This window comes from Lithobates pipiens, unplaced genomic scaffold, assembly GCF_037356315.1.
Source record: "Lithobates pipiens isolate NorthernLeopardFrog02 unplaced genomic scaffold, aLitPip1_a1.2 Scaffold_30, whole genome shotgun sequence".
NCBI classification, from domain to species: Eukaryota; Metazoa; Chordata; class Amphibia; order Anura; family Ranidae; genus Lithobates; species Lithobates pipiens.
In genome coordinates this window covers 102014579-102027562 of record NW_027507791.1, presented here as the reverse complement: position 1 = coordinate 102027562, position 12984 = coordinate 102014579, and the positions used below count along the sequence as shown (strand labels likewise).

Below are 12984 nucleotides of genomic sequence, written 5' to 3'. Positions count from 1 at the left end.
CTGTGGTCTGCAAGCATCGCTGGCCAGACTGGGAAGACCACTGGATCAAATGTCCAGCCTGTCACTTGATTGCAGATCTCATTGGAAAAAAAATCCAGGAAAACGAACAAAAAAAAAAAAAATTTGCCAGGGAACTAGGTCCTTACTTCTGACTAGGCCTATAGCACGGGGGGAGGGATATCACCTAGGACTGCCCATAGGTGTAGCCAAGTCTTTTTTCTGCCTAGTGTCCTACTCCTGTAGGGGGCGATATAACCCTATGGTTCTGGATAAGGAAGCGATGTGTCTGTCAATGAACGAATGAGAAAAATACTTTATGGTTTTGCACAATGAGTCCCCTACTTTATGATGTATATATCCTTAGATGGTCCTGACATTCACTGAAGGAATCAACTGTAATAATCTATATGGATGTGAAGGCTTCTCGGAAAACTTGAAAATACTCCCCTTAGAGTGCTGATGGACTTTTCTTTTTACTGAAAGGTCATTTCTGGTGAGTTACCCAAATCACTGGGGTGTGAGCACTGAAGCACTTTATTTGTTACTGGCTGAAGCACTGTGGCACATTGTGGAATAGGAATTTATAGACTATAAAAGATAAGGACTCATTCTTTTAAGAGCACTTTCATTCTTGGCACAATAGTAAATAAACATGCAACACTTACCTGCTCTGTGCAATGGCTTTGCACAGAGCAGCCCTGAACCTCATCTTCTCGGGTCACCCCGCTAGCCCTCCTGGCTCCCTCTTCCCCCTCAGCGCCCTCATACCAAGCTGCTTGCTCTGGGGGCACTTGTGCGTGTTCTCTCCTGAGACCCACTCGGTTCAGTGGCTCAGTCCCGCCCCCTCCTTACTGGCTGTGACTGATAGCAGCTGGAGCCGATGGCTTTCAGCCTTTAGAAACATTTCCATTTATATGCGCAGTTCTTTTTAGCACATTCTTTGATACAGAGATTTGATTTTTTTTTTTTATAATACACCTTCATTTTTTGTTTTCTTAGGATATTATGATATACATATTTTTGGTATATTTAAGTACTGCCAATTTGCACTTTTAATAAGCCATTCATGTTTTTAAAAAACGATGAACTTTAGGCTCAGTTCACTAATCATTTTTCATTTTACCTCCATTGCTTGCATGCATTTATTGTGTTGTATTACATGGGCATTTAACAGTTTTTTAAAGAAATCATTAGTTTATTGCCATATTATAATTTCTGCTCTCTTTAACCACTTCCATACCACGCAAATGCCAGCACTCCACTCCTGAATTGTAAAAATAATTTTGCCATAAAATTACTCATAACCCAAAACATTATATATTTTTTTTTTTTTACCAGAGACCCTAGGGAATAAAATGGTGGTCACTGCAACTTTTTATGTCACATGGTATTTGCGCAGCAATTTTTCAAACGTGATTTCTTTTGGAGAAAAAAATATTTTCATGAATAATAATAAAAAAAAAAAGTAAAGTTAGCCCAATTTTAAAAGTAAACAGACACCTCACGTGTCACACTTTAAAACTGCGCACACTCTGGGAATGGCGCCAAATTTTGGTACTTAAAATCTCCATAGGCGACACTTTACTTTTTTTTTTTCTTTACAGGTTACCTGTTTAGGGCTACAGAGGATGTCTTGGGCTAGAATTATTGCCCTTGTTCTAATGATCGCGGTGATACTTCACATGTGTTTTTTAATTTTTTTTATTATTATTTTACTGCATTTTTTTTATCTTTACACTTTCCCTTTAAAAAATGTTTTTGATCACTTTTATTCTTATGACAAGGATAGTAAACATCCCTTGTAATAGGACTAGGGCATGACAGGTTCTCTTTATGGTCTATTAGACCCCACATCTCTCCTCCATGCTGGAAAGCTTGAGATCAAAAAAATAAATGATCTCAGGCTTTCCAGCCATGTCCCCGGCATTGTTTACTTCCGCTGGCCTGGACCTCATAACATCGTGCTTGGGCCTCCGAGTCGTAGAGACCACGGGGGACACTCTGGCTCACGGCTTTCTCTATGGCTAACTTCCGGCGTTCCCTCCTGACACCTGTAAGAATGAACAAGCAGCTGAACAGATTGTTCTTACGGTGCAGGGAATCGCCGGCTGAAAAAAATTATATCTGAACGATGCCTGTAACTGCAGGCATCATTCAGATCTCCCCACTGAAAGTCCAGGATGTCAAATGACATTGTGCAGTATGGAAGTGGTTAATAGATGCTTTATTAAAACTCCAGTTAGTAAATTAATTCATTTTTGATCTATAAAAAAAGCCAAATCTGATTAGCATTGTAAGGAAAATAAAGCATTTGTTATGCTGAGCCCTAGCCCTTCAAAATATCAGAGTGTAAACCAAGAGAAAACACAGGCACAAAATTAATCTAAACCAACCCGAAACTCAAAAAACAAAGGCAACTTACGTGCATTCACTAGATGGGGATTATGATGTGGAGCTGGACAGAAAACTTGTGCAGCATAGTCTTCAAACGTGGTGGGCTCCACATGTTGCTGGATAATTGAATCCAAATACCGCATCCTCTCCTCAAAGCTTTACACGTGGGTTAAGATGAAAATATTTAGACAGCAGATAGTGCATCATAAATGGCACAGTCACAATTCCCTTAGTCTTACTAAACCAACAACAGTAAAATCAGTCTGTATATGTAGTAAGGCATGCTTTTTATACTGTATAACCTAAGAGGTTAATCCTCTGCATAATGTAAAAAGGCTGTTTGATTCTGTATGCACAGATCCTTCCATGTCCGGATAAGATCGTTACTGGAGTCAGGCTGCACATGCTCAGTTTGGTGTGCATTGCTAGAGTTTTTTTTTCCTGGGAGAGTGCATGTGATCAGCACAGGGGCAATCAGCACTGTCCAGACAGAGGGTCAGGTGTACTGCATCCCGATAGGTCAGCCAGTGTAGTATGAAAACTCCTCCTACAAGCTGTACCAGGCACTGATAGAAGTCACAAGACTGCTATATACTGCTGATGAGAAAAGGTATTTGGCAGTACATTCTGTGTACTGTGGGAGACCAGATATAGTGAATGTAGGTTCCTGGTTTTAGTAACACTTTAATGTTAATTTTATTAGTACAGAGGAACTATATGAAAGCCATGACCATGACCCTGACTTTAGATACATGACAAATGAGAGGGGCTTCTGGAATTGAACCTTGAGCGAAAATAATGTCCAGTGCAAGTAGAAGGATATTTACAGTTCTGTTTACTTTATCCTTCGCTTAACCCACATGTAGCATCAATGTTTGCTGTTGCTCTATGACCATTTCCTTTGTGTAGTGAACCAAATGGCCTTTGAGTAAGGATGAGGGAATCAATCTGTGATTTGGGCAGACTGGTAGCATCCAGATTAATTATGACTCAACATTTGCATTTTTAATGCATTATTGATTAAAAAAAAAGGGTTGTACATACTCATAGCCATGATTCTTTACAACCACAGGCTTATCTGCTGTAGAAGTACAAGAGGACACTGAATAGAGGAGAATAACATTGAAAGATGTTGGAGGGGAGAAACAAAAATGTGTGCGTGTGTAGGAGAGAGGTAAGAAGGGAGTGGGTAGAGATAGAACAGGAAGCAAGGTAATCACCTAATGGCTGGCCGCACGTCTAAGATCTACAATGTAAGCGATGCTTGATTAGTTCTAAGATTTAAATAGTTTCCTCCTATCCATGTGCGAGGACTTGTTAAAAATGCTCAAATTGTCTTCATGAACTGCGATAAGTTAAAAAAAAAGAAAGGAAAAAGCAAAACGTGGTCTGGGACACTACAGTTCAATTTTATGTAGGAGAAAATAATAAACGTATAAATAAAATATAGCATAAACTACAAATTTTGTATTGAATATGGTCATTACATAGTTGAAGCCTCTTATTATTTTGCCATCTTAGCAGGGGCTTTTTTTCAGCCACTCAACCTGTCAAATCTGCAACTCGATGTCTTCCCTTCACAGTTGAAACTGAGTCTTGCTTACTTAGATTAAAGTAATTGTAAACTCTCCCCCACAACTTTGTCCCATGTGAATCAGCATAAAAAAACCCTAATGAAAATGAGCACTGCTTGTAGATATCTCCTTACTTGCATAGTATTGTTGTAATCATTTTTGTTCTTTAGAATGACGTCACTGAGCATGCCCTTATCTCCCATGATTGACGGCATTGACGGATTTACCATCACTGAGGCTCCATGCACACTGGGCCTAAGAAAAATGCCAGTTCCCTTGGCAGGGAAAAATGCTCATATAGAGCATTTTTTTTACACAGTTTAGACAAGTTTTTCCTTTTTTTTCTCCAGAAAGCTCCAATCAGTAACGCAAACCAGAAGGTTTTTTTTCCTGCCTGCGTTGAGCTCAAAATATGCTTCTAATCGTCCTAATGTGCATGGACACATAGGATAATATTGAGTTGTTTCTACAGGCAGAACACAAAACTCCTGTTGAAGCAGCGATTTTTAAGCCAGTGTGCACGTAGCCTCACTTTGTACTACAAAGCATATTTCTTTCTTTACTGTTGCTTGATTTTGGGAATCACAATTTAAGGGACCTTAAGTCCTAAGTGTGTACAAAACAGCTGTCCTTTATGCTGTTGTCAGTAGGCACACCCAAATGATGAAGCCTTTTTGTTTAAGCCCTGACTGATGTGTTATGTGACCCCAGCAACAAACAGTCTACTTCATATTAAGAGTTACTTATCAACCATACAGGCTAACCCGAGAAAGGAGAGTTTGAATATTGCTTCCTGAGCTATAAAGAGCCTTCTGATTCCTCTCAATGTCCCCTGTAGCATGTTATTCCATACAGTTCCCCTGCAGAATATAGTCAAAGTGGCCAGGGGAGAGAAAAATTAAGTATGAAGCTCACATACAGTATGTACATTTTAAAGGCCTGATGTCTCCATCTAACCCTAGGCCCTGGCCTTTTTATGAATTCATTCAGTGTCAGCACTGGACAAGCCTCAGATGCCAGCTTCTTTATAATTATTATTTTTAAAACCCAGTGCAGCATTATTAAGTACTGACAGATTCATCCAACATAGTAAACACTTTTACACAGGTCCATCTCCCGAGCAGATAAAACATGGAGCTGTGTAATGAAGACAGGTGCAGTAGCAATAGCTTGATTGTAAAAGACCTAAAAGCCCAGCCTAAAAAAAGTTGGGAAACTGTGCAAATCTACACAAAATAATTTGAAAATCTCATAAACCCATAATTTACTCACAATAGAAAACATCAAATTTAAACTGAGAAAAATTAACATTTTAATAATAAAAAAAAAAGAAAAAAAGATAATTTTGAAATCAATGGCAGCAACACATCTCAAAAAAGTTGGAGCAGCAACAAAAAAACGGGTATAGTAAGTAGTACTAACAAAGAGGTGGAAGAACATTTTGCAATGAGCTAGGTTAATTGGCAACATGTCAGTAACATGATTTGGTATTAAAAGAGCATCTCAGAGCGTCAGATTGTCTCAGAAGTAAGGATGGTCAGGGGTTCACTGCATAGACTCAAAAATCATTATCTGTGATCACAGTTTTGCCTGCCATCCAAAAATGCACGGTAAAGATCTATCATGCAAGGAAGAAGCCCTATCTGAACATAATTCAGAAACACGCTATCTTCTCTGGACCACAGCTCATTTAAAATTATTTATTGCAAAGTGGAAAACTGTTCTGTGGTCTGACAAATTGAAATATAACATTCTTTTTGGCAATCATTGGTGCCGTGCCTTCCGGACTAAAGAGGAGAGGGAACTTTTGGATTATGAGCAATCAGCTCAGAAGTTTGGAATCTCTGATGGTATTTGGGTGGATTAGTGAATATGGAATGGGCAGCACATCTGGAAAGGCACCATCATTGAACATCATATACTGAAAGATGTATCAAGGTTTTCAAGCAGCATACTGTATGCTCCCATCCAATGTCTTTTTCAGGGAAGGCCTTGTATATTTCAGCAGGGCAATGCTAAACTGCATAGTGCATCTAACAAAAGCATGGCTCTGTAGTAGAATGTCTGGGTGCTTAACTGGACTGCCTACAGTCCAGACCTTTCACTAATTGAAAATATTTAGCGCATCTTGAAACAAAAAATAAATAAATCTTGAAACAGAGAAGCCCCAGGAATGTTGAGAAGTTAAAATTCTATATCAGACAAGAATGGGACAACATTCCTCTCCTAAAACTCTCCTTAGTTCCTAACAAAGATGTTTACAAAGTGATGTCAAAAGAAGAGGGGATGCTTCTTTTTTTTTTTAGACCTGCTGCTGCCATCAATTTTATAATGATTATTTTCTTTAAATGATACATTTTTTTGTTTAAACATTTGATATGTATTGTCTTTTCTATTGTGAATAAAATATGGGTTTATGCAAATCATTGCATTCTATTCTATGTAGATTTTATACAGCGTCTCAGCTTTTTTGGAATTGGGGTTGTATGTTAACTGGCACTTGTGTAGTAAAATATATAGCTACAACTATATAATTCTTATCTGTGCAGTCAAAATTCGATTCTGTTGATGACTTGCCTGTAATTTTGTGATGGGAGATGTGTGGCTGTATAGAAAGAGAAGAGGCTACAGAAGTCTCTCCCAGCTGCTGATCTCGGTGCAGTTAATAGAATCTTCAGATTCACAGCAAGTCTCCATTGCACATGAAAAACTGCCCTTTATGTATTACCAAAACTAATTTTCTATTTGGCTGAAAAAGAAAAAAAAACACAGTTCTCTTCTGTCTCCTGTGGTGCGTTTCATTATGTTTAGTTCACTCAGAGTCTAAGCTATTCCTCCGAGGGAGAAAGGAGGAACCAAAAAAAAGTCTAGAGGGAAAAAATGAGCTTGTTAGCACATTAGAAGTGTGGCATCTAGGTGGGCTCTAGAAAACCCCACTGGTGTGTTAACTTATCACTCTAGGCATGCTGAGAATGAGGCGCTTCAATTGATCCCTCTTGTTCACACTAGGAGGAACAGGCGCATAAGCATCACTCTGCATTAGAACAAATACTATACAAAAAAAAGGATTCAATTGACATTTATTGTGAAGTCTGAAGTTTAAGGAACTGTTAGCGTAAACTTTCTACATGTTCACATAAATCTAGAAATACACTTTTTGAAATATAATCTATATCAGTAGATTAAAAACGTCTGATGTGAAACTTTTTTTGTTCCCGAATGTGTTGTACCTAAAGTGTAGTACCACTTTTGTAGCCAAATTGGGATGACACTCACTTTATATTTGTTACATGCTCCCATGAACATAGCAAAGCTTAAAAAAATTTAAAATGTGGATTACTTTTTTAATTCCTTTTTACTTGCTCTCCCTGCTTTGACAGTGGAGTCAAGTTTACCGTAATTAACCCTGTTCCTTATTAGCTGTAAACTAGTTTTGAACACTGGCCATCCTAACAAAGGGTTGAAAATGTAGAAACCATCCTCCTGCACTGTATGTTAATGAGGCATACCACACAGTAAAGTCGGACATACATGGATCGAAAATTTTAACAATTCAAAAGGGATTGGTTGAATTCCCAACCATCTATGGGCAGGGAGGTTGTACAAAAGTTGATCTTCCGACTGATTTCTGTACAACCGTCCGGTCGGATTTTCCCTGCTCAATCAGCACAGCAGGACTATAGCCGGAAACACTGATTAGTGTAGTCTGATGGCAGAGAAGTCTTTCCACTGTCAAAATACAATAGCTTAGCGGGGCGGATTCCCACATCCACATAGAGTGTAAAAAGAAGATAAATATCTGTGAGCTTTTGTCAGATGGCATCAGTCTAAGCCCTTGTACACACGGTCGGACATTCCGACAACAAAATCTGTTGGATTTTTTCTGAAACTGGTATTGCATACACACGGTCGGACAAATTTGTCGGAAAATCCGACAATTCAGACAGGCGTTCCACCTTTTGCCGTGTGCTTACAAGTATAAAAGCAGTGTTAAAACAGACTGTTACTACATCCTCTTAAGCAATATTTGGGCAGTATTGTACTGCAGGAAGTAGGATATTGCTCTCAAAATGTAAAGAGACATCTAACAACGACAGACATCTAGACCATTAGAACCCTTAAAAGTGTAGATCTTCCTTTTAGAGAATTAGCAAAGGCAGCCAAGGTAAGTACAGTTTCCTATACCATCAAAAGGCAGTTGGAAACTGAAGGAAAACCTGGCAGGGGGAGGTCTGGTAGACCCAAAGCCACAATAGAATCAGAAGACAAGTTTCTGAGAATCAACAGCATGCATAAAAGGCAGCTCACAGGACAACAGCTTAACATTAAAGAAGAAGCAAACTCTCCCACTCTGATGCTTCTTTCATTTAGTCCATTATAATAATTATCAAACTATAGCCTCTGTAATCCAGCCCTAATCGCAAATTACTTACTGTTTAAAGAAACGTGTTTCCAGGGGTAAGGCAGCGCCATCTTAAGTATTGTTTTCGGAGTCCATAGTAGAGTGTATTTCCGCCCTTACATTGAGCACTTCCTGTACTATTAACCAAGCCTCCTTCTCAATCCAACGTTTCTATGGCAACCCTGCTTCCCTGCTCATAGCCGACTTGTTTTATTTCAAAGTATTTACATGTGCCGATTATCTAGTGTTTGCCTTCAGCTGATAAGACTGCAGTAATGCTGTCTGATGCCTTTTTTTCCACTCCATGTGATGTCATGGGGTGTAGTAGGAAGCTCTGAGTGATTATGCAGTCTTGTGGGATTTCAGTATTGTGCCGTAGGAAGTCCTTATAATAGATAGACAAGCACACAGAGTGTGCCGTCAATCATGGGAGATAAGGGCATGCTCAGTGACGTCATTCTAAAGAACAAAAATGATTACAACAATACTATGCAAGTAAGGAGATATCTACAAGCAGTGCTCATTTTCATTAGGGTTTTTTTATGCTGATTCACATGGGACAAAGTTGTGGGGGAGAGTTTACAATTACTTTAATCTAAGTAAGCAAGACTCAGTTTCAACTGTGAAGGGAAGACATCGAGTTGCAGATTTGACAGGTTGAGTGGCTGAAAAAAAGCCCCTGCTAAGATGGCAAAATAATAAGAGGCTTACCTGGGCAATGAAGCACTACCAGTGGGCTACTGAAGACTGGAAGAAGGTCTTATGGACTGTTAAATCAAAAATTTAGATCTCCTGTTCATAATGCAGTGTTTTTTGTATGTCATCGAGTAGGTGAAAAGATGGTTCCTCAGTATGTGAAACCAACTGTCAAACATGAAGGAAGCATGATGTTCTGGAGTTCTTTTGCTGAATCCCAAGTCAGTGACTTGCACAGAGTGAGTAAAACCCTGAACCAAAACGACTACCACAACATTTTGCAGCACCATGCAATACCCTCTGGAATAAGCCTAGCTGGTCAGGGGTTCGTCCTACAGCAAGATAATGACCCAAAACATAACGTATTTTTTGGACTATAATGCCACGTACACACGATCGAATTGTCCGGCAGACTAGGTCCGCCAGACCACAGTACGCCGGACAATTCGATCGTGTGTGGGCTCCAGCAGACTTTTTCATTGTAAAGTCCGGTGGACTTAGAAAGTCGTTTTGACTCAAAATTTGCCAGCCGGACTTGGCTTTCTGCGGACAATCCATTCGTCAATGTGCTAGTCCGGTGGACTTATGCAGGCCATACACGGTCGAATTTCGAACTAATTTTCTTTTCAAAAATCAGAAAATTCATTTTTTTGTGATCCAATGATGCCACCATTGATTTTCGAAATTCAGCCAACCAAGCCTTCAATTTCACCTCATGTTGCTACAGAAAAGAATTTTCTTGGCCGGGAATCTTCTTTTCTCTCCGTAAATTTTCTTTTATCTCCGTACATTTTCTTTTCTTATTACATTTCTCGCACGATTCTCCCATCATTGATTAGAAAATCGTTAGTTTTTCAAAAAAGTTCCAACATGTCCGATTCCTCAAATTTTATTTCCGCACGAAAATCGGCTGTTGCTGCAGCCCACTAATGGTGCGAAAAATTCATACGAAAATTCTTAGATACGATTTTCGAAAGAAAATTCTTTCGAAATTGGAACAGTGTATGGCCGGCATAAGAATGACACGTGATCTGAAGCAAGTACGAGAAGGAAGCTATTGGCTACTGGCTATTGAACTTCCTTTTTCTAGTCCCGTCGTACGTGCTGTACGTCATCGCATTAGAAATCACCAGACTTTCGGAGCCTCCGTGTGTGGCCAAGTCAGTTCGCTATAGAGTCTGGCGGATTGTTTGCCGGACCAATTCCGCTGGACAAATCGATCGTGCGTACACAGCATTAGACGCACTTTTCCCCCCAGAAATATGGGGGGAAATGTGCCTGCGTCTTATGGTGGGAATATATACGATTGGCACCGCCCATGCCGCGATCTGGAGCGCTCCGCGGCCTCAGCCTTAGGAAAGGCTGTGGCTTCGGCCTAGCTCCGGAGTAGCGGCCATATTGGCGCACCCGCCGTTTGCAATGTGATCGCTCCGTCAAATGACGGAGCGATCACTTGTAAACAAACCGGGGTCATGATGACGCCGGTTCCTCTCTCCCCTCTGTGTACAGATCTGTACAGTGGAGGGGAGAGATCGGATGGCAGCAGTGCTGTGGGCTGCATCTGTTGTGACAAGTGCAGTCACAGCCATCCCTCCATACCCAGCCAATACTCTGCCATACCCAGCCAATACTTTTTATGGAAATGGTCACTGTGCATTTTCTATGGTAATGGTCACTGTGCATTTTCTATGGTAATGGTCACTCTGCATTTCATGGGCACTGGAAAATATTTTAGTACACCACTTGGTTCAGAATATTATTTTTCTTGTTTTCAACCTCTAAAATCTAGGTGCGTCTGTCATGGTTATGCAGTGATCTTCCTGTGTTTGCTTACCTCCCCTCGTGTTCAGACTAAGAGGCCAGCCACTTCCACCTGGTGGTTTTTATAACCTCTCCTCTAAGCATGGCTCCACCCCAGGCCCTATCAGGGAGCCCTATATTAACCTGTGCACTGCAGGCCATCAGTGCTGATCAACCATTGTGTATTCCTTCGTGTGTTTGGCTTCCTATTACCTGCCGTGTGCTCTTCTGTTGTTCCGTTACCGACTTTGGCGTATCTTTGACTATCCCTGTTTGCCTGTGATCCTGACCTTTTGGCGTGACCCTGACTGTTTCTGTCTGCTTGTGGCCCCGACCTTGGCTTTGTCCCTCACCATCCCTATCCTCCTGTTGCCCACTGTGGGTGTGAGCTGGGGGACCCTGGGAATCGCGACCTGGAGCCAGTTGCAGCCAAGTCCATCCTCACCACTCGAGGCTCTGGTGAACACCTGCTGGCTCTTAGACTCCGCGCCCAGGGGAATCTTACGCTCTAACCCCGGTGGGACCTGTCTCCCGTCCGCAGCAGTCAGCCGTAGGGTTCACAACCTTGCGGTGCACTCCTGATCCCTATGGTGTGCATCTGTCACCTCGACTCAAGGTGACCTGACAGTTTGATCAGCCATGGACCCGGCTGACGTGCCGCTTCCTGCAGATGATCCATTGCAGAGCTTAGTTCGCAGACTTGAGACCCAAGAATCGCATCAGACTCAGGTGATGCGATTCCTTCAGGATTTGGCATCGCGTGTTGAACAGGTTCAGGCCTCATTAGGACCCCCCGTTCAACAACCTCAACCGCTATCTGCCGCTGCACCTATCGCATCAGTCGCAGCCACACATTCATTACAACTACCAGCTCCAGTCCATTTCTCTGGGGACTCCAAGGCTTGCAGGGGGTTCCTTAGCCAGTGCACAATTCATTTTGAACTTCAGCCCCAAAACTTCCTGTCCGATCGGGCAAAAGTCTCCGTCAAGAGTCTGCGTCTGTGGGACAGTATGCTCTTCAGTTCCGTATCCTCACAGCTGAATTGAGCTGGAATAATGAGGCCCTAGTTGCAACCTTTTTACATGGCTTCTCTGATAGAGTGAAGGATGAATTAGCAGGAAGATCCCTTCCTGCTGATCTGGACAGTGTCATCACCTTGTGTAACCAGATCGATATTCGCTTTCAGGAGAGGGCCCTGGAAAAAAGACACCAGCACTCCCCGTTCTTTAGGCAGCCTGAGCCCCCAGTCCCTTCTCTTCGATCCGAGGAACACCCCCTGCCTACTGAGGAACCTATGCAGTTGGGCTGGACTAAATTATCTCCCGAAGAACGTGCTAGGCGCAGAACTCTGGGCCTATGCCTCTATTGTGGGGCCATGGGGCTCCACCCGAGGCCCTATCAGGGAGCCCTATATTAACCTGTGCACTGCAGGCCATCAGTGCTGATCAACCCTTGTGTATTCCTTTGTGTGTTTGGCTTCCTGTTACCTGCCGTGCGCTCTTCTGTTGTTCCGTTACCGACTTTGGCGTGTCTTTGACTATTCCTGTTTGCCTGTGATCCTGACCTTTTGGCGTGTCCCTGACTATTTCTGTCTGCTTGTGGCCCCGACCTTGGCTTTGTGCCTCACCATCCCTATCCTCCTGTTGCCCACGGTGGGTGTGAGCTGGGGGACCCTGGGGATCGCGACCTGGAGCCAGTTGCAGCCAAGTCCATCCTCACCACTCGAGGCTCTAGTGAACACCTGCTGGCTCTTAGACTCCGCGCCCCAGGGAATCTTATGCTCTAACCCCGGTGGGACCTGTCTCCCGTCCGCAGCAGTCAGCCGTAGGGTCCACAACCTTGCGGTGCACTCCTGATTCCTACGGTGTGCATCTGTCACCTCGCCTCAAGGTGACCTGACAGCGTGGTCAGGTGCGCCTTGTTGAGCAAAAAAAATACGGTACCTCCAAGCTGTGTCAGAACTACCTTAGAAGAAAAAAAACAAGATGGTAGACTTCAAATCATGGAATGGCCAACAGAGTGTACTGACTTAAACCCCGTCAAGCTGGTTTGTGATGAACTAGACCGAAGGGTGAAGGCAAAGCAACCCACAAGTGCAACACATTTGTGGGAACTTC

The 12984-nt window shown here is 42.2% G+C and overlaps 1 protein-coding gene across 10 annotated transcripts in view; it reads right to left on the bottom strand.

The window, feature by feature from the left end:
- The window catches only part of RALGAPA1 (Ral GTPase activating protein catalytic subunit alpha 1), a 368491-nt gene that overhangs the window by 36130 nt on the left and 319377 nt on the right, over window positions 1-12984 (bottom strand). For all 10 annotated transcript variants that reach the window (XM_077464690.1, XM_077464691.1, XM_077464695.1 and 7 more), the window contains one exon: window positions 2423-2550. In XM_077464690.1, coding sequence (XP_077320816.1) covers window positions 2423-2550 — 128 coding nt within the window. The remainder of the gene's footprint in view (window positions 1-2422; window positions 2551-12984) is intronic.